The sequence below is a fragment of the Podarcis melisellensis genome, assembly GCF_964234715.1.
Source record: "Podarcis melisellensis genome assembly, chromosome: 6".
Classification (NCBI taxonomy): Eukaryota; Metazoa; Chordata; class Lepidosauria; order Squamata; family Lacertidae; genus Podarcis; species Podarcis melisellensis.
In genome coordinates this window covers 5,630,274-5,655,917 of record NC_138538.1, presented here as the reverse complement: position 1 = coordinate 5,655,917, position 25,644 = coordinate 5,630,274, and the positions used below count along the sequence as shown (strand labels likewise).

General features: G+C 48.2%; 1 protein-coding gene across 2 annotated transcripts in view; it reads right to left on the bottom strand.

The window, feature by feature from the left end:
• The window catches only part of SLC2A4RG (SLC2A4 regulator), a 50,641-nt gene extending 25,003 nt beyond the window's left edge, over positions 1-25,638 (bottom strand). For both annotated transcript variants that reach the window (XM_081916966.1, XM_081916967.1), the window contains exons 1-2: positions 25,293-25,638; positions 14,597-14,775 (exon numbers count right to left, since the gene is read on the bottom strand). In XM_081916966.1, the coding sequence (XP_081773092.1) occupies positions 14,597-14,775; positions 25,293-25,631 (518 nt within the window). In that variant the 5' untranslated portion in view covers positions 25,632-25,638. The remainder of the gene's footprint in view (positions 1-14,596; positions 14,776-25,292) is intronic.
• Positions 25,639-25,644: the final 6 nt, after the last annotated feature.

Genomic DNA, 25,644 nt, shown 5'->3' with positions numbered 1-25,644 from the left:
GTTCAGGGCAGTTGTTTGTTTATTAAATTGGTATACCGCTCTTCATCCTAAGAACTCAGGGTAGTTCACAGCATAAAAATACAAGATAAGAACTCAAAATACGTAATAAAAACAAGAACAAAACAGACCCATAACACCCTTGTCCTTCCAAGTTATGCGCACTTAGGCTTAGCTGTCGAATGTTTAGGAACTGAATGAATGAATTTTATTACTACAGTCACAGACCAGTTCAGACTCACTCACAGTATCAGGAAAATCATAGAACACAACAGGGATACATTGAATTGCAATTGGGTATAACAGAGAAAATTCAGATATAGCGGCAGTTATATATATATATATATATATATATATATATATATATATATATATATATATATATATATATATGTGCAGGTTTTGGTGTCCTCGGGTGTCTTCCCGTGTAAAAGTTGGGGTGTCTAGGCGACGTTTCGACGAGGTCTCACTCGTCATCTTCAGGCTGGTGCTTTCGGCTTCTTGTTACTGGAACAGAGCAGGATCTCAGTGTTTGAGTTCCTATAAATACTGTTGAGGGGGTGTGGTGTATAGCCTCCAATGTTCTGGGCAGAGAGGAAGTTCCCAGGCTAGTGTGCCTTTTCTTCTTTTGTTCCTTAATTACTTGAGGGATATCTTGAGTGATTTCTTGAGTGATATCCTGAGTACCACTTAGGTGGGTCATTAGGTGTGGATTAGTTGCTAAAGTCTTTGTGTCTTGACCTCTTGAACTTTGTGAAGAGTTTTTCTGAGAAGATGGCTGTACTGCACTTAGTTGTGCTCTGGCTTGGCTTCGTGTATAGGGGCGAGCTGTGGTTTTGTGGCCTGTGTCAGCCAGATCTGTGTAGGGATTGCAGGGGGGTGCAGCATCCGGAGGTGCCACCATGGTTTGGCTACTGGATGGTGTCTGTAATTTATCTGTGGAGAGGGTCTGGGTTTGGGTCTGGTGTGGTTGATTGGTGATAGCGTTCTGTGTGCCTCTGGATCTGGTGTCAGTTTTTGTGGGGAGGGCTAATTTCCAGATGTCTGGCAAGCGGGATGTGTCGTCACGCTTGTTCATGTTGTGAGGGTGTTTCTCTATCTCGATGGCTTCCATGATTATTCTCTTGTGGTGATGTTCCATGTTAAAGAGCAATTTGGAATCTGCAAAATTAATTTCGTGTCCTGTTTCTTTCATGTGTTGGAAAAGAGAGGAAGTTTTTTCTTCTTTTTTGACGGCATTCTTGTGTTCTGCGATACGTGCATTTATTCGTCTGTTTGTTTGTCCAATGTACGTGGCTGGGCAGACTTTGCAGGGTATTTCATAGACCCCTTGGTTTTCCAACTGGATTTTATCCTTGGGGTTTCTGAGGATATTGGCTATTTTTTGGTTGGTGCAAAAGGCTGTTTTGATATTGTGTTTATGGAGGATTTTGCTAATTTTATCTGTAGTGCCCTTGATATAAGGAAGGAGGGCCATGCCATTGTTTTCTTCTGTGTCTTGGTTTTTGGGGGGTGTTTCTTTTTGGATTAGCTTCGTAACCCTGTTTTGCTGGTATCCATTGGCAATTAACACATTTGAGAGATTCTGTAACTCAGTTGTCAAGTGGTCTTTGTCAGCCAGGCGTTTGGTTCTGGAGATGAGAGTCTTGGCTACGGAGTTTATTTGTGCAGGGTGGTGGTGTGATTGTGCATGTAAGTAGCGGTTGGTGTGTGTTTTTTTCCGGTAGATAGTGTGTCCTAGGGAGCCATCAGGTTTTTTGTAGATTAGGACGTCAAGGAAGGGAAGTTGGTTGTTGGCTTCTATTTCCATAGTGAATTGTATTTTGGGGTGTAGGCTGTTGAGATGTGTGAGGAAGCTATCCAGTTTTTCTTTCCCGTGTGGCCAAATTACAAAGGTGTCGTCAACATATCTGAGCCAAAGTTTGGGTTTGTGTTCTGACTTGTCTAAAGCATTGGTTTCAAAGTGTTCCATGTACAGGTTTGCGATGACCGGTGAGAGGAGTAATGCAGATTCCAAATTGCTCTTTAACATGGAACATCACCACAAGAGAATAATCATGGAAGCCATCGAGATAGAGAAACACCCTCACAACATGAACAAGCGTGACGACACATCCCGCTTGCCAGACATCTGGAAATTAGCCCTCCCCACAAAAACTGACACCAGATCCAGAGGCACACAGAACGCTATCACCAATCAACCACACCAGACCCAAACCCAGACCCTCTCCACAGATAAATTACAGACACCATCCAGTAGCCAAACCATGGTGGCACCTCCGGATGCTGCACCCCCCTGCAATCCCTACACAGATCTGGCTGACACAGGCCACAAAACCACAGCTCGCCCCTATACACGAAGCCAAGCCAGAGCACAACTAAGTGCAGTACAGCCATCTTCTCAGAAAAACTCTTCACAAAGTTCAAGAGGTCAAGACACAAAGACTTTAGCAACTAATCCACACCTAATGACCCACCTAAGTGGTACTCAGGATATCACTCAAGAAATCACTCAAGATATCCCTCAAGTAATTAAGGAACAAAAGAAGAAAAGGCACACTAGCCTGGGAACTTCCTCTCTGCCCAGAACATTGGAGGCTATACACCACACCCCCTCAACAGTATTTATAGGAACTCAAACACTGAGATCCTGCTCTGTTCCAGTAACAAGAAGCCGAAAGCACCAGCCTGAAGATGACGAGTGAGACCTCGTCGAAACGTCGCCTAGACACCCCAACTTTTACACGGGAAGACACCCGAGGACACCAAAACCTGCATTCCTGTACCCGTGAAAATCTACGAAAGCATATATATATATATATATATATATATATATATATATATATATATATATAAATAAAATCTTGATCACTAAAAGATAACCTGGAATTGTCATTTAAAACCTTTTTGGTAGTACAGCTTGTTCCCTAAGTTTAATGGCAGTCGCACAGAATTTGGCCACCCTTAGTGTGATCTCTAGATCCTTGTCCTCTACCAGGAGTTTTAGACATTGAAGTTTGGCCCCATTTGGAGATTTTTGTATAACAGGAGTGATAAATACCGAGTGTAGATCCCCGTAGAAACGGCAGTGTAACAAGACATGAGAGACAGTTTCTACCTCCATCAAGCTGCAGGGGCAGACTCGTTCCACGTACGGTTTAGCCTCGAATCTGCCCTGCAATAAGGCAGGTGGCAGCACGGTGAATCTAGCGTATTTGGGTATTTGCAATTCTGACCAATAATTTGCCAGAGTAATTCCTCTCCCCTTATCTTTTATTACTGGGTGTTTATTCATCTCACTCACGTGGCATTGCAGTTCCACATATGTTTAGGAACTTTGGAGTTAAGGATTTATAGAAAAGGTGGATGGGGGGGGCGGGATTTGCAGTGGAGGGAAAGAGAGAATAAATTGCTTCCTTCCCCACCCCAAACCCTCCAGGCACACAAAAGGAAAATGAGCCTGCACACCCAGTGAGCAAACACGCCCAGCGCACCAGGCGGGAGCAGGGAGACAGAGGGAGCCAAGTGGGCCAGGGGCCAAGCTGAGCTGTTTACTACCACACAGCAATGCCTTAACAGGTCTCTCCAGACCGCTCTGCATTGCAGGAGCCCAGAGGCAACCCTCTGGGATGAACAGCACTCCGGGATGGCCAAGTATCAAGTTACCCAGTCCTTGGAAGGGAGGGTTCAGTCCTTCCGCCCTGCACTGGTGGGCACATGTACACACAGAAAGAGAGAGAGGGGGGGGGATATGCGCAGCTCTCTTAGGAGCTTCCACAAGCCTACAGACACACACTCCTCAGCCAAAGTCCGGGATGGGGGTGGAGAGGAGAGGGAGGAAGGGAACAGAGGACGTTTTGCAACCGGGTAGTTTTGGCCCAGAGGCTGCTTCCTTCCTGCAAAAGCTTGTGTGGTGCGCAGCTCCACCGCCTCCACCGTTCAACAAGCCCTACACGTAAACATAAGAATGGCATCACTTTCATGGAACCTATGGAGGGGACCCCAACGGTCATCTAGTCCAACCCGCCCGCAAGGCAGGAATTTCTTAACTAAAGCATCGCGGAGAAATGCGAACACACACAAACACAACCTCTGCTTAAAAGCTCCACCACCTTCCAAGGGAGACCGTTCCACTGCTGAAAAGCTCTTGCCATCAGAAACTACTTCCTGATGTTTAGTCGGAATCTCCTTTTTGGTAACTGGAAGCCACGGGTTCGAGTCCTACCCTCCGGAGCAGGAGAAAACAAACTTGAGTTAGGTCTGGATTACCATATACAGTCATACCTTGGGTTACAGACACTTCAGGTTTTTCATTTTTTCGGGTCATGGACGCGCCGAAACCCATAAGTATCGGAACGGGTTACTTCCGGGTTTCGGCCGTCACACATGCGCATAAGTGCTAAAACGTGCTTTGCGCATGTGCAGAAATGTCGAATAGCAACCCACATGTGCACAGACGCGCCGCTGCGGGTTGCAAACACTGCAGGTTGCGAACATGCCTCCCGCACGGATCACACGTGCAACCCGAGCATCCACTGTACTATTCTTTATAAAGCTGAGTTGTAATTCAAAATAAAAACATCTCCTTAAAGACTTGAAAGCTGAAGTGTTCTCGCAACGCACCCACACTGCAGGAACCAGCAAGCAGGACCAGAGTCACAACTTTTTCCAGCAACCGGGAAACGGAAGCATTGCTTGCTGCAGAGTGCAACATGTGCAGAGCGCCCATCCTGATGCCAGCAGAGTGTGCCAAAAGAACAGAGAAATGCCAAACAGTTGTAGTAGGAAGAGACGGGTGCTTTAGCGACAGTGTAATGCAGTTTCAAGGGACGCGGGTGGCGCTGTGGGTTAAACCACAGAGCCTAGGACTTGCTGATCAGAAGGTTGGCGGTTCGAATCCCCGCGACGGGGTGAGCTCCCATTGCTCGGTCCCTGCTCCTGCCAACCTAGCAGTTCGAAAGCATGTCAAAGTGCAAGTAGATAAATAGGTACCACTCCAGCGGAAAGGTAAACGGCGTTTCCGTGCACTCCTCTGGTTCGCCAGAAGCGGCTTAGTCATGCTGGCCGCATGTGCGCCGGCTCCCTCGGCCAATAAAGCAAGATGAGCGCTACAACCCCAGAGTCGGCCACAACTGGACCTAAGGGTCAGGGGTTCCTTTACCTTTACCTAATGCAGTTTCAGTTACAGTCTCCTTTCAGCATACAGACTAAGAGCAAACCATAAACACAACAGCATAAACCTAAGCCATTGGTGCCTGAAAACTCACTTCCCAACTTGCGAAGTTGGCTTTTCAACCTGTCTGCTTAAAACACGGCCAAGATCCGGACGTGTGCAATGCATCGAACACAGCAAACTACCAATTGCAGATTGATATGCTCCGGCATCTACACAATCTGTCCCTCCCCCGCTTCTGTTTTTTGGAAATCATGGAAGTTTGTGCATTCCTGCTGTTGGCCGTTCCAAAATTCTCCAACGAAACTCTCTTAACTCCAGCTGCGGAGGCAGGGCATCACCATCCCACCAGGTGGCGCTCCAGCCACGGCCGCCTTGCTTACCAGCTGTCCACACACACACACACACACACACACACACACACACCCCGCGGGCAGAGGAAGTGGCGTCCTGCCGCTCTCGGCTCCGGCAGACAGCAAAGCAAGGCAGCGCCTCCCCTGCCTGTAATCCAAGAAGATTAAACACACACATAATTTGTTGCCTGCTTTAAGGCCTATTTTTAGCCCAGGTGCTTCCCCCGGCACGGAAAGTGACGCGGCCTGCCAGCGTGCACCGCTGGGCACGGCCTGCACAGGCCTGCTGCAGCCCAGAGTGCCCGCCACAAGTGTGGGGCTGACACCTTATACAGGAGGGGCAAAGAAAGGGGGAGGTCAGAGACCTGGAGGCCTTGGGAACCTGAACGTGGAGATCAGGGTGGACAAAAATCAAAGATTTTTTATAAATAAAATTGGATATTTTTAAATTTAAATTTGATTTTAAAAATTCCTTAAATCTTTCTAAAGACTTTTTTTAAAATTTAACTTACATTAGACTCCAAAGGCTATTCATCAGGAAATAAGGATTTGTTTTAAGTTTTTCAAGTTTTTTTTTAATTGTTTGACCGCATCTGTTAATGAACATGTACACAATATAATGTTATTGTTGCAGTTAAATAAATTGTTTACATTAAGGAAATGATGGTTTTTCTCCTTCCAGTAAAGAACAGCAGAAAAGTTGTCCAAATAGAAACAGTTAACTTATTAAACCTCACAATAATGTGTCATAATTATCGGTCTATGTATTTCTAATGGTATAACCAAATCAGTAATTTTGTAAAATCAGTAATTTTGTAAAAACTACTCTGAAAATTTATTATTCCAAAAATGAAACCTTCATCTGGTTGTGAATATTAAGATTATACCAGCAAGAATGAGTCTTTCTTTAAAAAAAATAAAAAATATATTTAAATCAAGTCTTACTGACAAGTGATTTAAATCGTGATTTAAATCAAATCCACCCTGGCCTCAAACAACATCCTTTCAACAAAAGACTGAAGCTGATGTTTACTGCACCCAAAGCATATGCTCTACAGATGACCTGCAGCCCGTCACTCTTGAGCGATCCACCTAACTCTGCTCAAATTGCCGGCGGTTCTTCAGGGTATCAGTCATAGCCTTGTTCCCCCGAGATGTCAGCATTCGAACTCGGCTCCCTCCACCATTCCAGCACTCAGTTATGCCAGCCCAGCCCCATTAAACTGAAAACTCTGAAGGCAGAGAACTCAAGGTGCAGAATAATCTGGGAGATACATGGGAGTATGAAATGGGATTGTCTGCAGGAGAAGAACTGCAGGAGAAGAACAGCAGCCACCCCTCAGGAACCCAAATTCTGCAAGCAGAAAAGCGGGATTCTGCAACCCCCAGAACACCACACAAGCTGAACAAGTTTGCAAGACGTCTTCTCCTGCGTATACTTTTCATTTAATTAATCAAAATGTTTACTTATCAGCCTTTCAGCTCAAGGCAGCTCACAATCGCAAGATAACACAAAATGCCACGTGGCAATAAGAGGAAACCACAGCCAGGCACACTCACAGTATGAAGCGGGGGGGGGGGGGGGGAGGAAAATATTCATAAAACACTTGGCAAACGGGGGGGAAAGCCTTCACAATGTACCAGAATGCTATTTGACCTGGGGTCAGCTGGGCACACTGAGGCAGGGAGTTCTACAATCTGGGAGCCACAGCAGTGAAGGCCCTGTACCAGGTCCCAGACAATCAAGCCTTCAATGGACAGAGGGAAATCTACCCTGTTCCCATTAGTCTTAGGAAGAGACAGGCACTGCTGCCAAACCCTCTGGCGCCCAGGATTTCAACAAAAATGTCATCCACTTACTTTCAAGTGCAGCTTCATGGCCATAAATCAACATATCCAAGCCCTAGATTGCTTTGGAAATTACAGTGGTGCCCCGCAAGACGAACGCCTCGCAAGACGAAAAACCCGCTAGACGAAAGGGTTTTCCGTCTTGGAGGCGCTTCGAAAAAAGAATTCCCCTATGGGGTTGCTTCGCAAGACGAAAAAAATATTGCATCCCCCTGCGGGTTTTTTTCGCTTTTTTCGCCCTTTTCTTAAGCTGCTAAGCCGCTTATCAGCTGTTCCGCTGATAAGCCACTTAACAGCTGATCGCTGGAAGCCGCTTGACAGCTGTAGCGCTAATCCGCTAAGCTGTCAATGGGCTTGCTTCGCAAGACGAAAAAACCGCTATACGAAGAGCCTCACGGAACGGATTAATTTCGTCTTGCGAGGCACCACTGTACGGGGGGTCACATCTTTAAAGTTGTTAAATGTTACAAATATTATGCATAAATGTATCCTTTCGACTTGACAGCTCAGGGAAGTTACCTACCTTTAACAATCATGTAAAATCAACTCCTTTGCCAGTTTCCTCTGTGTAAAGGGACCCCTGACCATTAGGTCCAGTCATGGCCGACTCTGGGGTTGCGGCGCTCATCTCGCTTTATTGGCCGAAGGAGCCGGCGTACAGCTGTGTACATGTGGCCAGCATGACTAAGCCGCTTCTGGTGAACCAGAGCAGTGCATGGAAACACCGTTTACCTTCCTGCCGGTGTGGTACCTATTTATATACTTGCACTTTTGTGCTTTCGAACTGCTAGGTTGGGAGGAGCTGGGACCGAGCAACGGGAGCTCACCCCGTCGTGGGGATTCGAACCGCCGACCTTCTGATCGGCAAGTCCTAGGCTCTGTGGTTTAACCCACAGTGCCACCCAGGTCCCCTTTTCCTCCATGTATACACACCTCCTACCTCAGGAAGTGCCCGGAGGTGACAATTGCTGAGCTGATTGTTGGCCAAGGAAAGCCTAATCCCATCACCGGACTTACCAAGGGGTCCAGACATGCAAAGGAAGTCCTATTGTACTTTGGGTGGTGGGACTTCAGAGGTGTTTGCCTATGCTAATCTTATACCTGGGTTTTGCCCTGACATGCCTGCTTATGCTAATCATGTACCAAGGACTTGTCTGGACATGTTTGCCCAGGTTAAACTAGTGTAACCCCGGCCTACCTCTCCCCTTTTGTGACATGTCAGTGATGTAGCAATGATGTGTCAATGATGCTGAAATATATACTCGGAGTTGAGAATGGATTTCATGCTCTTTATTCAGTTCATAGTAGTGAGGAATGGAAGTTCCCCCAGAATGTCTACTTTATATACATTATTTACACAATGGGCTCCACGTGATTGGCTAATTCCGGGATTCACCTGTAGGCCAATCAGGTTGCGGATTCACTTCCACCTGGAGCTGGATTGGGTGGCTCCTGTGGACCAATCAGACTGCTGCATTCTGGACCCTATTGTTCTAGGACCAATCAGACAGCTGCATTCGGGACCCTATTCTAGGACCAATCAGACTGCTGCATTCGGGACCCTATTGTTCTAGGACCAATCAGCCTTTTGGATCCTATTCAACTCAATACATAACAGATGCTGTACAAACTGTATTCTGGGATACGGTGGGAAACTTTTAAAAGTCCTTGCCACCCCATCCTCAGGGTTCAAAATTCGTCTTTCAACCTGCTGTGCAATAACTTTGGTCTACAGCCAGTGGCTGGACTCCTTCCTTTATTCCGCAGGGACCCACGGGGATGTGATAGGAATTTTGAGGTCTTAAGATATATGCTAAATGTCCATAAGTGTACCATCCAAGCACATACATAGATCAGCACAGGAAGACCGACCTGAAGCCATTTTGATTCCTAAACTGAGCACATGATTTCTCTGCAAGGTCAAAGTGGGAAACCTCCCCATTGTCTCTTTCCTCACAAATCCTGTCCTAAGGGCACATTTGGGATATGAATAGAGTGTGAGGCTGTGACCTGACTCAGGAACTAAGTATTTATCATTACAAAAGACCTGCCAGGCTCCCCAGGCAATCCAATCAAGTGACCATTAAACAGGTAACCTGGAAGACAGGAGGTAAACAAAGCACTCGGATTTCTGCTGTAGACCACCTTCTCTGTGGTGTAGGTATGATTTATCTTGGGGGGGGTGGTCTTGAGCTACACCCCTTCTCTGATGTATGTATGTTTCTGGGGGTGGTCTTGATCCACAGGGTGGCAATTTCAAAAGTCTATATAAGGCCTTGCGCACCATTGTTCGGGGTTCCTCCTCCCTCCTGCGTGTGGTGAGTGAGGACCCTGTTGCAACAGATCAATAAAGATCAGGCTTACTAGCTGCTTTGCTTCTCAATATTCTCTGGTTGGCCTCTGTTATTTTCTCCTACCAATAGGGAACCTACGTAAGGACCCTACATGGGCTCTTGGATACCCCATAAGGGGAAAAGGGTAGATTTTTGTTTTACAAGACATCCCAGTCCCCTGGAAGTTCAGAATCAAAATACTTTGGACGCTGACTAACGGAGTTGCACTCACATTTTCCAAGGATAAATCTGGGCCTTTCCAGAGCCCCTCGTGCAACAGACTTCTGCTTGCACAACAGAACTTCCCCTTCTGTGCACCCTCAAAACCTTCCCCAAAGCTTTGGGGGGGAGGTCCCTAAGGGGAGGGGAAGTCCCATTCCGCAAGGGGAACTTCGCTCACAAAGCCCAGGATCCAACGCGTTATTTTCCGGGGTGGAGTAGAACATCAACAAAGCAAAACCTTTGTGTAAATTAACCAAGGAGCAGGAATACACTGTGAATATTCAGCTGAGCTTTCTAGTAAGGTTTTGCATCTCACTGGTGTCATTACGCACAGGCGACAGTGCTCTGCTTTTAAGAGGGCCAGATTTGATGAAGTGAATATGCGTGAGGGCCGACCAAAGTTGATGCGCTTTTAATAGTCCAAAGTTTCTTTTTTTTTTTGCTGACTGAAATATGAGATACTACTATGTTTTTTACTCTATTCATACTTTTATTCCTCTTTCTTTTCTCCCTCCCCCCTTTTCTATTTTGCTTTACTGTATTTTTGTTATTTGGTATGCATACTCTCAAAAATTTCTATGTTTGTTTGCTGGTACTGCATGTATTTTAAGACTTTGCTTGGTCAATAAAAAAATTATATTAAAAAGAAGAAATAGAAGTTGTTGTTGAGCTTTTTTTAGCGTTTAAGCTGTTGAGTTTTTGGGGGAATTTTCTTTTTTTAGGATTTGACTACAATAAATAAACTGCCACAGGGGCTGCAAAAAACCGACCGGGGGGCTGGATTGGGCCCCCAAAACGGACTTTGGACATGCCTGAACTTGGTGGAACTTGCTCCCGAGTAAACATGGAAACTGCGGCAAAAACCAGCTATTCTGAATGTAGGCCACATTCTCATCATGAATTTAAAGCACTGTGATTACACTTTAAGCAGTCATGGCTCCCCTCTCGCAAAGAATTCTGGGGAGTGTAGTTTGTTATTCCTCTCCCAGATATATAATTCTCAGAGTGGTTTAGCAGTCAATCCCTCTTCCCTACAAACTCTGGGAAATGTAGCTTTGGAAGAGGATGAAGAGTCTCCTAACAACTCACAGCATCCTGAACAAACTACAGTTCCCAGAATTCTTTTAGGAAAGCCATGATTATATATATATACGGTGTCAATGCATCCTTAGTTATTTTCCATCTCTGCATTCTTACATACTGTTTCTAAGCCCAGGTAACCCTTTCTTTCTTTTTCCTTTTTCATGGAAACGTTCATCATTTCTGTTTTTCCTACTGGCAAGAACTAAGATATACTTAGAGCAGCAACCTGCAGTTTCATCTCGGACATGTGATAAATTTAGAATTATTGTTTCAGTAAGACAACGGCTGCAACTCTTTCCACACCTGCCTGGAAATAAGCCCCACAGAGCCCAGAAAGTCTAACTTCCTTCCATCTGGAGTTTATGTATTGTACTAAAGTGTATTGCAAGCTGTCTCGATGATCATTCCATCAATAGTCAGGATATAAATTTTCTAAATAAATAAATAAAAATATGCAAGATTTAAAAATTCAATAAATATGCCATTCAGTACAACCGTAGAGGCTGGCTCAAGTTATTCACCATACACCAAATGTTAAGAGGAAATTTAGGTATTATAAGAAAGGATATATTTGCATAAAGTCATTTTCCCTTCCAAAATCTGATTCTCCAACCCACGGGTTTTTTCATATGTCCAGAAATATTATATATCTTCTTCTACATTCCAGGGTGCTTCTTAAGAACCCAACAAGTTAATTATTTACTATTACTTTACTTATTCAATGTCTACACCACCCTTAATCAAAGGATCACAGAGCGGTTTACAACATAAAATCACAAAACTGCGCAGCATATTAATAAACAAACACACACACACCCCACACACCCGTACAAGTTTAAAAAGCCGCAGGTGTTAAAGTGTGGGGTGCACTTTGACCATTAAGGGTGTTTCTTCATATTATTACATCAGCGGAGGAAAAAATATCAGCTGTGGCATGAAGCCGATTGGCATGGCCACGAGACTGGCAGATATTGATAAGGGGGCAAATTTCAACACAGAGGTATGGTCTCCAGAAAGTAATTTCATCCTACCCTGGCTGAAGATAGCATCCCCACCGTCCTCGATTCTGCAAAACTCAGCTGCTCCAGGTAAGCAAAGGTAGGATTCTAAGAGTGACTAGTGGGGTGCCCCAGGGTTCTGTCTTGGGCCCGGTCTTATTCAACATCTTTATCAACGACTTGGATGATGGACTCAAGGGCATCCTGATCAAATTTGCAGATGACACCAAACTGGGAGGCACAAATACAAGATGGGTGACACCTGGCTTGAGAGCAGAACATGTGAAAAGGATCTAGGAGTCTTGGTTGACCACAAACTTGACATGAGCCAGCAGTGTGACGCGGCAGCTAAAAAAGCCAATGCAATTCTGGGCTGCATCAATAGGAGTATAGCATCTAGATCAAGGGAAGTAATAGTGCCACTGTATTCTGCTCTGGTCAGACCTCACCTGGAGTACTGTGCCCAGTTCTGGGCACCACAGTTCAAGAAGGACACTGACAAACTGGAACGTGTCCAGAGGAGGGCAACCAAAATGGTCAAAGGCCTGGAAACGATGCCTTATGAGGAACGGCGAAGGGAGCTGGGCATGTTTAGCCTGGAGAAGAGGAGGTTAAGGGGTGATATGATAGCCATGTTCAAATATATAAAAGGATGTCACATAGAGGAGGGAGAAAGGTTGTTTTCTGCTGCTCCAGAGAAGCAGACACGGAGCAATGGATCCAAACTACAAGAAAGAAGATTCCACCTAAACATTAGGAAGAACTTCCTGACAGTAAGAGCTGTTTGACAGTGGAATTTGCTGCCAAGGAGTGTGGTGGAGTCTCCTTCTTTGGAGGTCTTTAAGCAGAGGCTTGACAACCATATGTCAGGAGTGCTCTGATGGTGTTTCCTGCTTGGCAGGGGGTTGGACTCGATGGCCCTTGTGGTCTCTTCCAACTCTATGATTCTAAGGTGCCACCTCTAGGCAGGACAACTCTTCTACGCTCCATCAGAATAAAAACCACCACCTTCCAACAAATCATAGCAACAGTCTATGTACCTTAACCACAAATACAAAGAGAAAACTCCTTTTCAGACGCTGCAGACTGATGAGTGTGTTTGGTTCTGGTGAGCTGGGAGGGTGTGGAGTGCGAAGAGGGAATAGAAAACCGGGAGGGGGAACATAATGGAGCGTCCTGGAAAAGGCCATCCAGGATCCCGGAATGGAGAACTCGGTGTCGCAACACCTCTAGCCAGGTGTGAGGGCAAAGATGCTCTCCCAGGTCCCTGCTTCAACCAGGGGTTGAATGAGAGCATGGGTAGGTAAACTAAGGCCCGGGGGCCGGATCCGGCCCAATCACCTTCTAAATCCGGCCTGCTGACGGTCCGGGAATCAGCATGTTTTGACATGAGTAGATTGTGTCCTTTTATTTAAAATGCATCTCTGGGTTATTTGTGGGACCTGCCTGGTGTTTCTACATGAGCAGAATATGTGCTTTTATTTAAAATGCATCTCTGGGTTATTAGTGGGGCACAAGAATTTGTTCACTTTTTCCCCAAAATATAGTCCGGCCCCCCATAAGGTCTGAGGGATAGTGGACCAGCCCCCTGCTGAAAAAGTTTGCTGACTCCTGAATTAGAGCATGGGTACGTAAATTAAGGGTTGGGGGCCAGATCCGGCCCAATCGCCTTCTAAATCCGGCCCGCAGACGGTCCGGGAATCAGTGTGTGTTTACATGAGTAGAATGTGTGCTTTTATTTAAAATGCATCTCTGGGTTATTTGTGGGGCATAGGAATTCGTTCATTTTTTTTCTTTTTGCAAAATAGAGTCTGGCCCCCCACAAGGTCTGAGGAACAGTGGACCGGCCCCCTGCTGAAAAAGTTTGCTGACCCCTGGCACACACCAAAGACACTAAGAAGTTGAGAACAACAGAAGTGGCAGCTGCGTATAGTGGGGCCCCATCCTGATCAACATTTAACACAGGGGTCAGAAAACTTTTTCAGCAGGGGGCCGGTCCATTGTCCCTCAGACCTTGTGGGGGGCCGGACTATATTTTTTTTTGGGGGGGGGATGAATTCCTATGCCCCACAAATAACCCAGAGATGCATTTAAAATAAAAGGACACATTCTACTCATGTAAAAACACGCTGATTCCCAGACCGTCCATGAGCCAGATTTAGAAGGCGATTGGGCCGGATCCAGCCCCCATGCCTTAGTTTGCCTACCCACGGTTTAACAGAAGGGTGACAAAACCCTCCAGAGGAATGCAGCACCTAGCAAGCTGTCCTGAAAAGCAGGTGTCAATATGTTCGCAGTGGAGTTGGAGAAAGCAGTGCCCGCAGCAAAAACAAGCTGCGCTCCTCCGCTGCGGCCACCAAACTCGTTTTCAGGGAAATCCCCAGCGCTCAAGGCCAACGACATGGCCCGAAGGTTTTCCAAATGCAGCAAAGCAATCCACTGCGAGAGATGGATAAGATACCAGCCCTTCACTAAACCGGTGCATTTTCCTTCCAATTCCCACCATTCAATGAGCTTTGCAATAAATGAGACTCAGGAAGGAACTACCCCCTCTAGAAACCCAAAATAACTTTTCTCCAATGACCCTACCTTTGCCTGGGAACTGGGATGTAGGCTGAATGATGCAGGGGGCCCTGATCCAGCAGTCGGAGTGCCGCTGCCTCATCCTCCAGCCGCTTCAGCACCAAGGGATCGGACAGGTGCCTCGGCCTCCCGTTGATCAGCTCCGCTTCCGCCGGAAGCCCCTTCCCACTGCAGTGGGCAGGACTCTGGAAAAGGACACAGAGGCGTTTGATGCCGGACGCAGGTAGCAAATCAACAGCAACAGCTGGCCATAACCCTTGAGAGTGTTTGCCCAGCTCCTTTCAGCCCAATAGAATCGCTTGCCACCACATCCCGTCCTGTGGCGGTGAGTTCCACATATCAATGTCACACAGCACAGCGGGGTAGCGAAAGGTTGCTACCTTATTTTTGACATCCAGCTCTGGGCCCCAAGATAATTGTGATGAAAATATCTTTTTCTCTCTCTCTTCTTTTACAATTCAAAGTGTTGGTGCTGACCTTTGAAGCCCTAAACGGCCTCGGTCCAGTATACCTGAAGGAGCATCTCCACCCCCATCGTTCTGCCTTCTGGCGGTTCCCTCACTGCGAAAAGCAAAGCTACAGGGAACCAGGCAGAGGGCCTTTTCGGTGGTGGCACCCGCCCTGTGGAACTCAAGGTGTCAAAGATAAAAACAACTACCAGACTTTTAGAAGACATCTGAAGACAGCCCTGTTTAGGGAAGCTTTTAATGTTTAATAGGTTTTGTATTTTAATATTCTGCTGGAAGCCGCCCAGAGTGGCTGGGGAAACCCAGCCAGATGGGCGAGGTATAAATAAATTATTATTATTATTACACATGGCCTTGTATTATTTCTGTGGTTCTGCTTGTACAGTGGTACCTCAGGTTACATACGCTTCAGGTTACATACGCTTCAGGTTACAGACTCTGCTAACCCAGAAAAAGTGCTTCAAGTTAAGAACTTTGCTTCAGGATGAGAACAGAAATTGTGCTCCGGCAGCGCAGCGGCCCCATTAATTAAAGTGGTGCTTCAGGTTAAGAACAGTTTCAGGTTAAGAACGGACCTCTGGAACGAATTAAGTACTTAACCCGAGGTACCACTCTATTGGTGTTCTTTTTTAAAAAAGAACCCACCCACCCCCCACCCCCCCGGTCATGCATGTGAACAGCCAGGAAGGGCTTGGCTCTTGTTCTTAAAGCTCAGGAGCCCTTGGCTTTATCTTAGATAAACAGAGCAGGTGCAGACAAAAGCAGCAGCGAGCTTGGCCTTATTGCAACTGAAATCCAGGCTACCCCAGCCAGCAAAGCCCGTTCAGGATAGATAAGCGTGTTCTAACATGGAGGCCGATTCCTCTTCTGCACTCGCGCTAAAAATCTACGCACACCAGGCAGCAGGAGCACAGCTCAGAAACAAGGACGGGCAGTTCAGTTGCACCTCCGGGGTCTATCCATCTATCTTTATGTGGCTCGGCTTTTGAGCTCAGTAATCCTTTAGAAGACCTATCCACTTATGAAGTGGCTGACCAGGAAAGCCAGAGTCAGCTAAACTACAAACTGCTCCCTTTGCTGTGGCTTTTATGTTCTGGTTTGCAAGTCTAATAAATGCCACAAATATTGAGCAGCTTCGCTTTAAGGAACAGGGAGGAAAGAAGAGGGTAACCTGTGACAATCTGCTTTTGCAGAAAGTAGTAAGGATTAAGCCAACATATCAATGGGGGGAAAGAAAGGCCTGGGTGATAGATCACTATCTCATCCAAAACAGGTTTGAAGTCCATATTGTGATATAGTGGTACCGCGGGTTACATACGCTTCAGGTTACAGACTCCACTAACCCAGAAATAGTACCTCGGGTTAAGATCTTTGCTTCAGGATGGGAACAGAAATCGTGCTCCAGCAGTGCGGCAGCAGCAGGAGGAGGCCCCATTAGCTAAAGTGGTGCTTCAGGTTAAGAACAGTTTCAGGTTAAGAACAGACCTCCAGAACGAATTAAGTACTTAACCCGAGGTACCACTGTATTGGTTTCGCAATTTTGGGCCTGGCAATACATCGCAAATCATTGGGGGGGGATGCATGCAAAAATCAAAATGTGGGGGAAAACATGATGCCAGCCAATGCTTCTCCGATTCCTGCAGGTCCTGTTAACTGCGCCAGCTCAGCTCTTCCCTCTCTCCTGCAGGAGGCAGCAAATCACAAGAGCAGGCGCTGGCAAAAATCACGATGCAGGAAAAACTGTCCAGCCAGCCGGTGCCTCTGCCTAGCTCCACCCTTATTTCAGACATCGTGATACAGTCATACCGTGTGTTGTGTTTGCTTCAGGTTGAGCGTTTTCAGGTTGTGTCCCACGGCGACCCGGAAGTACCGGAAAGGATTACTTTCGGGTTTCGCCGCTCGCGCAGACGCTCAAAATGAGGTCACGCACATACACATACGCAGGTTGCGTTCTGCTCAGGTTGCGAACTGGGATCCGGAACAGATCCCATTTGCAACCAGAGGTACCACTGTACAGTGGTACCTTGGGTTACATACGCTTCAGGTTACATACGCTTCAGGTTAAAGACTCCACTAACCGCAGAAATAGTACCTCGGGTTAAGAACTTTGCTCCAGGATGAGAACAGAAATCGCGTGGCGGCAGCACAGCAGCCCCATTAGCTAAAGTGGTGCTTCAGGCCTCCGTAACAGACCTCCGTAACGAATTAAGTACTTAACCCGAGGTACCACTGTAGATCGTGGACGCTCAGGTTGCGAACGTGATCCGTGCGGAATGTACATTCGCAACCCGCAGCGTTCACAACCTGTGTCTGCGCATGTGTGGGTTGCAATTCAGTGCTTCTGTGCATGCGCAAAGCACGATTTAGCACTTCTGCGCATCCGCCGAAACCCAGAAGTAACCCGTTCCAGTACTTCTGGGTTTCGGTGGTCCGTAACCTGAAAAAACGCAACCTGAAGCGGCTGTAACCCGAGGTCTGACAGTATTGTGATGTTTAGCTTGTGGTACATCACGATGTTGAAAACCAGATATTTCCCAGACCTAGTAGGGAACCTCAGACCCTGCAGCTGAATGTGGCCCCCCAGGATGCCCTGTCCGGCCCTTGACACTCTCCACAGGCCACCCCCCACACCAGCCATTGAGGGCGACTGGGATGGGTCCCAGAAATCTTTTTTTAAAAAATCCCATTGGCCAGTATGTGTAGAAACTAGGCATTTAATTTGCATTCAATGCTCCACCCACTTCTCCCCCCCCCCCAGCCCTGCTCAACCCCAGCATGTGGCCCTCAGACATGGTCTGGAAGGCAATGCGGCCCTGGGGCAGAAAGGGATTCCCCATCCCTGATATCAGCCAACCAAAGTCAACAGGAAAGCCCTGGATTGCAGCAGTCTGAGAGCGAGGCTGCGAGAAATGATACACACTGGGCAAGCCAGCAATACCTGTCTGGGCAAGGGCCGCAGCAAAACGTTAGAGCACACACCTCGGATGCAAAAGGTCCCAGGTTCCATTCCCAGCGTCTCCCAGTAGGGCTGGGAGGACACCCCCCCCCCGTAACCTGCAGAAACTATTGCTATGTCACTTGGGGGCAGTTGCTCCATTTGTGGGAGAGCTGGGAAGCAAGGCTCCTTCCACCTGCTTTGCAAGAGATCCCACAGGCACATCCTGCACCTGGATATTAGAGGAACAACTGTTCAGATATTGTTGCCTGGGTTTTTGTTTTCCTCTTCCCTCCCTGATCCTCTCTCCTTGTGTGCTGCGGGTTTTTGGTTGTTTTTTTAAAGATTGTAAGTCTGCATTGCAATTGTTTTTACTATTTATTTTGTGCTTCTATCCTGTATTTTTATCTTGCGAACCGTCTCAAGATCTTTGGATGAAGGGCGGTATATAAAGTTTGCAGATGATGATGATGATGTAAGCTGCTCTGGGAGCCTTATTGGCTGAGGAGCAGGTTACAAATGCTATAAATATCCAAAAAATAAATGTACCTTCCCTCCCCCACCCCGGTCTTAATTCCTGTCCTTCTTAGCTTATCTCACTCCCCAGTAAGAGATTACTCGTAGAGGACACCAAATTGGAAAACTCTCCAACATTCGGCTGCCACCCTGCAGAGTCAAACTCAGACGAGCCCTTTGCTTGTTGACAGAGGGCATCTGCTGGTATGAACTCAATGCTGCAAGGAGTCAGCTTCCCAGAGAGATTTCTTTTTTTAAAACAGGAGAACTGAGCACGGCTGCATCTGTCTATAGAATCCGACCACTGCAGCAGACTGGACCTCTCTGGACCGACCTCAGCACCAATTCCAAAGTTCTGACCGGTGATGTAGGCAGTCGTACAATTCTAGAACCTCAGCTTTCGAAGAACCTCAACTCTAACAAAACAATTAAAAGCACACCACCAAGCTTCTAGACCTCATGACTACGAAGCTGGTGAAACCTGTTGCATGTCAGGTTAAGGCTGGAGAAAGGATACAAAGGCAAATTTCGAAGGAAGTGTGCATGACTCTGCCTCCAGCCTCACAGCCAATTATCCCACACCATCTTCCCACTTTTAAAAAAGCCCAGGGAGAAATTACCGTAGTTTTCCCACCATAGGGCACACCGCACCATAGGGCGCACCCAGTTTTTAGGGGGGGGATCAAGAAAAAAAACATTTCCCCCCCAGCCCCAAAGAGCAACGTACAGGCTCACACAACCTCTCCCTGCCGGAGAGGTTGCGCGCAGCTATGGAAGAAGGCAAGGCAGCGAGCGGGATGGATCCCGCTTGCTGTTTTGGCTTCCCCTTTAGCCCCATGCAGCCTCTCCCTGCCGGAGGGGTTGCGCGCGGCTATGGCACAAGCCTGCATTCGCTCCATAGGACGCACACACATTTCCCCTGAATTTTTGGAGGGGAAAAACTGCATCCTGAATTTTTGGAGGGGAAAAACTGCGTCCAATAGAGCGAAAAATACAGTATGTGTCCCAGGAGTGAATCACAGCAGCGTCCATCTAGTGGACATTCAGTGGTACTGTTGACCTGCTAAAATAGGAGCTAGAATCCCACTTCCATCTGCACCAGCAGGCAAGGGCAATATATTGTCCAAAACTGGTCCATATTGTGATATCGGTTTCATGATTTTAGACCCGGATATAAATTATGAATCATGGTGTGTGAGTGTGTGTTATGCTATGCAAAAATCACAATGCGGGGAAAACCGTGAAGCCTCCATCCTTATTTCAGACATTGTGATATATCGATATATTGTGATGTTTAGCTGGTGATGTATCACGATGCTGAAAAACATCGCCCAGCCCTACCAGGGAGGATGGAAATTAGGGGGCAAGAGGTTGAAAAAGTGACACCCCCCCCAACACACACACAAATTACTTTGGGGGCTGATGGAGAAAATCAGAAAAAGGGTATTTTGATGAAGGGCTGACCTTGAAATATTTCTACTAGTAGAATTGTAATGTTTTCAACAACACCCAGAGCACTACCAAATAAACGTTTGGCTTATAGTGTTATTATGTTTGGCATATTAGGACTGGCTTATTAAGGATTTAATAGGGGGGCTTATGTTTATAGGTGTGTGAGGATAAACACATGTACGTGTGTGTGTGTGTGTAATATTAATCATAGTAACTTTTTTTAAATTATGTTTTATTAATTTTCCATACATTCATACCACATTACAATTTCTATTAAACTTTTTGGTTTTTGACTTCCTTCGGCTTCTCTGCCAATCATCCAAATTCTAATTTCTTTAAATACACATTTCCAAATTTCAGTATTGCCTTTATGCATACCCCCCCACTTCTATTTTACTTTTTTACAATATTTCTTACGCTGTTACAGAGCTTCTCTAAATGCCACTAACGTTATTCCATTATCACTTATGCATTCCCAGTATTCAGCTAATTTTCCCCAGTCCTCGATGAATTTTTGATCTCGTAGATATCTAATCTTCAGTCAGTTTATCAAGTTCTGCATAGTCCATCAGCTTCATTCTCCATTCCTCCCACGTTGGTATTTGTTCTTGTTCATAGTAACTTTTTTGTTAGTTTCAGCCCAAAAGCATCTGAAAGGTAGCAGATTCTCCACTCTTGCTCGAAACCTTGCTGATTCTCAAGAGCACCCGGCCTCCACTCAAAAGGTAGCAAGGCTTGGGTGAAATCTACAGGCCATGGCTTCCATCGCACTAAATCACAGGGACCCAGCCCCAGCCTGGAAGCCCCAACGAATCGCACTGGGGCTGGCCTTGGGGGCCTGTTAAAACACCAGAGCCATCAGTCTCCCATCTCTGCTTGGAGACCCTGAGACACGACGGTTCCCTAAGAGAGCGCTTTCACCCATGAACTTTGCCCCTCACTTCTTCGGGGAGGGGTGGGCAACCATTCAGAGAGGGGTTGCACCTCAGTGACAGAGCACCTTGGCCTAACCCTGTCTACACACTGGTAACCTCTAGATTAGATTACTGCAATGCACTGTACGCAGGGCTGCCTCCGAAGAGGGTTTGGAAGTTTCAGCTGGTGAAGAGTTCAGCACACCGATCCTGGCCCGACTGTTACTGGCTGCCTATTAGTTTCTGGGCCCAATTCAAAGTGCGGGGTTTGACCTCCCCATATGCACCGATCCGGACACTGCGATCACCATCTGAGGCCCTTCTTCATGCGCCTCCTTCGTGAGAGGTCCACAAGGCGGCAACACGAGAACGGGGCCTTTTCTGCAGTGGCTTCCCGCCTGTGGAATGCTCTCCCCAGGGAGGCTCGCCTGGGACCATTATTATGATTATTATGATTATAATTATTATTATTATTTTCTATCCCACCAATCTCTGGGTTTCCCCAGCCACTCTGGGTGGCTTCCAACAAAAGATTAAAAATACATTAAAACATCAGTCATTAAAAACTTCCCTAAACACACATTAGGGACGCAGGTGGCGCTGTGGGTTAAACCACAGAGTCTATGACATGCAGATCAGAAGGTTGGCAGTTCGAATCCCCGCAACAGAGTGAGCTCCTGTTGCTCGGTCCCTGCTCCTGCCACCCTAGCAGTTCAAAGTGCAAGTCGATAAATAGGTACCACTCCGGCGGAAAGGTAAACGGCGTTTCCGTGCGCTGCTCTGGTTCGCCAGAAGCGGCTTAGTCATGCTGGCCACATGACCCAGAAGCTGTACGCCGGCACCCTCGGCCAGTAAAGCAAGATGAGCGCCGCAACCCCAGAGTCAGACACGACTGGACCTAATGGTTAGGGGTCCCTTTACCTTTAAACACACATTATATGTTTTTAGGTGCCAATCGAACATTTTCTTCTTCAACCAGGCCTTTGGCTGATAAATATTCTACAGTGCGTCTGTGGGAAGGGTGGAGGGTCTAAATTGTTTAGTTCTTTTTGTTTTAATTATTTACTTGTTTTTAACTTGTATTTTATTCCATGAACCGCCCTGAGATATTGTGGTGAAGCGTGGTATATAAATTTAATAAATTACTGCAAATAAAAAAAATAAAAAACTTCCAATCCAAAATCCTGGAGAGGTGCAAGCACACCGTGACCAGGAATGGGGCACCTCTGGCCCTCCAGATGTTACTGGACTCCAACTCCCATCAGCCCCAGCCTGCAGGGTCAACGGTCAAGGAATCGGACAAGTGTGGCCTATCAGCAGCTGGAGGGCCACACATTCCTCATCCATGGCATAGGGACCATGGAGATGAATGGACGAGTGATATGACTCTGCATAAAACAGATTCCTGGAACACGGTCAAGAAGGATTCCCAAGCAACATGGGATCCCCAGCTCACTGGAAAATCCCTCCCAGCCCCCTTTGGCTCTTGAAATTTGCCTAGACACTTTCAAGCCTGTTTTGACTTGTGCATGCCCCCCTACAAGTGATGTTCAGAGGCTGGAGACAAAGGAGAGGTCTTCTTGGTGGTGGCCCCCAATCTGCCTCATGTGAGAGAGAGTTCCACAGCTTAGCAATGCGCTGCTCAAAGGAGGATTGTCTTATCTGTCCTGAATTTTCCAACCTTCAGCTTCCTTTAATCGCCATGATTTATAGTGCAATGATGGGAGGAAAAAGTTCTTCTATTTCCACATTCTACATGAGGGCATACTTCCACACACCACTACCATATCCCCTCTTTTTCTCTAAACTAAAAAGTCCCAGACACTGGAACCTTTTCTCACTCCGCCAGCTCGGTCATTTCGCTCGCCCCTTTCCAACTCAACAACAATAATAATATAATATAATAATAATAATTTATTATTTATACCCCACCCATCTGGCTGAGTTTCCCCAGCCACTTTGGGTGGCTCCCAATCAAGTGTTAAAAACAATACAGCGTTAAATATTAAAAACTTCCCTAAACAGGGCTGCCCTCAGATGTCTTTTAAAAATAAGTTAGCTGCTTATTTCCTTTGACATCTGGTGGGAGGGTGTTCCACAGGACAGGAGCCACTACCAAGAAGGTCTCCGTCTGGTTTCCTATAACCTCACTTCTCGCAAGGAGGGAACCACTAGAAGGCCCTCTGCGCTGGATCTCAGTGTCCGGGCAGAATGATGGGGGTGGAGACGCTCCTTCAGGTATACAGAACCGAGGCCGTTTAGGGCTTTAAAGGTCAGCACCAACACTTTGAATTGAACGTACTGGGAGCCAATGCACATCTCTCAGGACCAGTGTTATGTGGTCCCAGCGGCTGCTCCCATCACCAATCTAGCTGCCACATTCTGGATTAATTGCAATTTCCCGGTCACCTTCAAAGGTAGCCCCACGAAGAGCGCATTGCAGTAGTCCAAGCGAGAGATAACTAGATCATGCACCACTCTGGCAAGACAGTCCGCAGGCAGGTAGGGCCTTTTGAGATGAGGTATTCCAAATGGGAGGGACGCGGGTGGCGCTGTGGGTTAAACCACAGAGCCTAGGACTTGCTGGTCAGAAGGTCGGTGGTTCGAATCCCCGTGACGGGGTGAGCTCAAATTGCTCGGTCCCTGCTCCTGCCCACCTTGCAGTTCAAAAGCACATCAAAGTGCAAATAGATAAATAGGTACTGCTCCAGCAGGAAGGTAAACGGCATTTCCGTGCGCTGCTCTGGTTCGCTAGAAGCGGCTTAGTCATGCTGCCCACATGACCCGGAAGCTGTACGCTGGCTCCCTCGGCCAATAAAGTGAGATGAGCGCCACAACCCCAGAGTCGGCCACGACTGGACCTAATGGTCAGGGGTCCCTTTACCTTTATTCCCAGTGGGTCACTGCAAACTGCAGGAGAGAAGGTGCTGGGCAAATTAGGCCACCGGCCTGGTTCAGCAGAACTTTTCCCACAAGGGACCACCAAAGCTCATCTAGTCCACCCCTCCCGCAACGCAGTCATAATCAAGGCCCAACATTTGCACCAGCCTTTGCCAAGCAGGTGCCCTGCAGATGTTCCGCCTCCAACTCCCACGAGCTCCAGATTCTGCCCGCCGCCGCCTGCGACTCAATTCGCCCTTTCGGACTCCCAGCAGAATCCAGAAGCGACGCCTCCCCGCCCCCTGCACGGCGCACGTGTGAATCCCCAGCGAAGCGCTCCGGAGGCGGGCGCTGCTGTTTCCCCCACCCACAAACCGAGGCCGAGCCCACCCACCCCGGAGGGCCCTCCCCTCCTGGCCCAGCGCGGCGCCTGTTCTGCAGAGTGATTGATGGCCCGTCCCTCCGAGCAGCTCGCGCCCCGCCATGCAGGGGTGGAGACCCGATGGGGCGGGGATGGGCTCGGGCGGAAAAGAGAGAGAGAGAAAAGGCGGCTCTCTGCAGCTCCGCTCCACGTCCCGGCCCATTGCTATTCCCTCCCCTCGATCAAAAACTTTCAGCGCAAGCAATGCAAGCAGAGAGAGGCGCCATCTTTTCGCGAAGGGGAATCAAACTTTCCGCCGGGGTTGCTGCAAGGCCGGGGAAGCCGGGCGCCTCCCGGGTTTGCCAGCTGGACCCGACGGCGCGCACGGTCTCTCTTTGCAAGCGCAGCGGGGCAGGGGCTCGGCGCTGGCACGGGCCCTTTTTGCTTCGGGGGCCTAGCGGAGTCTCCAGCTACTATTTAGAATTGACGGCCCAGTAAAGCGCTCCAAGGATCGCACTGCGCGGCTAGTTTGCGCTCTCCGAGCCTAGGCAAAAAGGGTGCGCGCGCGGCTGCCGTCTGCAAAGAAGCCGGGTCTGTCCAACCCACCCGGTATTTCTTTATTTTGCAAGCAATCGCGGCAGCTCTCGGTGGCTTCATGTAAGGGCCGCTCCTCCAGCCCACCCTCCCTATGCAACTTCCCGGTCCCACCCTCCAGCTGCCATGCATGGCTCTGGGTGGTTCCCCTCCCCCCCGTTTGCAAATATAATGCACCCCCCCCCCGCAACCGAAATCCGCCTCCAAGGCTCTAAGCAGTTTCTTGCCAAACGCGTCGGGGACTCTCCTTTTTCCGATCTCTGCAAAAATAATATTCCCTACACACGCCCCGCACTCCTGGCCTCCCCTGCGCAGGACGGCCGTATCTCTTTCTCCGCCCCAAAAGTCCACGAAGGAAGCAGCAGCGCCGCGAAGCCCACGGCCGTCGAGTCTTTGCAACTTCAGCTAGTCGCCTGCGTCTCTCGCCCGCCCTCCGTGCTCCTGTGCGCCATGGCGGGACACACCCACCCGCTTCTCCTTCGCCAGATCCGACAGCGCGGCCGAGGCCGGGAGCAGCAGCGACACGGGACGGGACCAGACGGGGCGGGAGAGCGAAGTTGCCGCCGCCGCCGACGCTTCTTACCTTTTGCAAAAGCTGCAGCCTGCCTTTGCTGCCGGCCGGGGAGCTCCTGCCGGCGCCGTCTTCGCAGCTCCTGCGCCGGGACCTCCTCCGGATCGACGCCGGATCTTCCACCAGCACCGTGTAGACGGCGTTGCTGGCTGCCTCGGAGGAGGAGGAGGAAGGGGGGTACGGGGAGGCGAGCGGCTTGCAGGAGGCGGAGATCACCCCGCAGCACAAGCCGGGCGCCGGGGGGCTGCCGTCGGGGCAGCAGGGTCCGGCGGACGTCAAGCCGGGCGGCGGGGAGCAGATCCTGCCGCCGGAGGAGGCGAGGCGTTTGAAAAGACGCGGCTTGGGCTCCATGATCGAGGGGGGG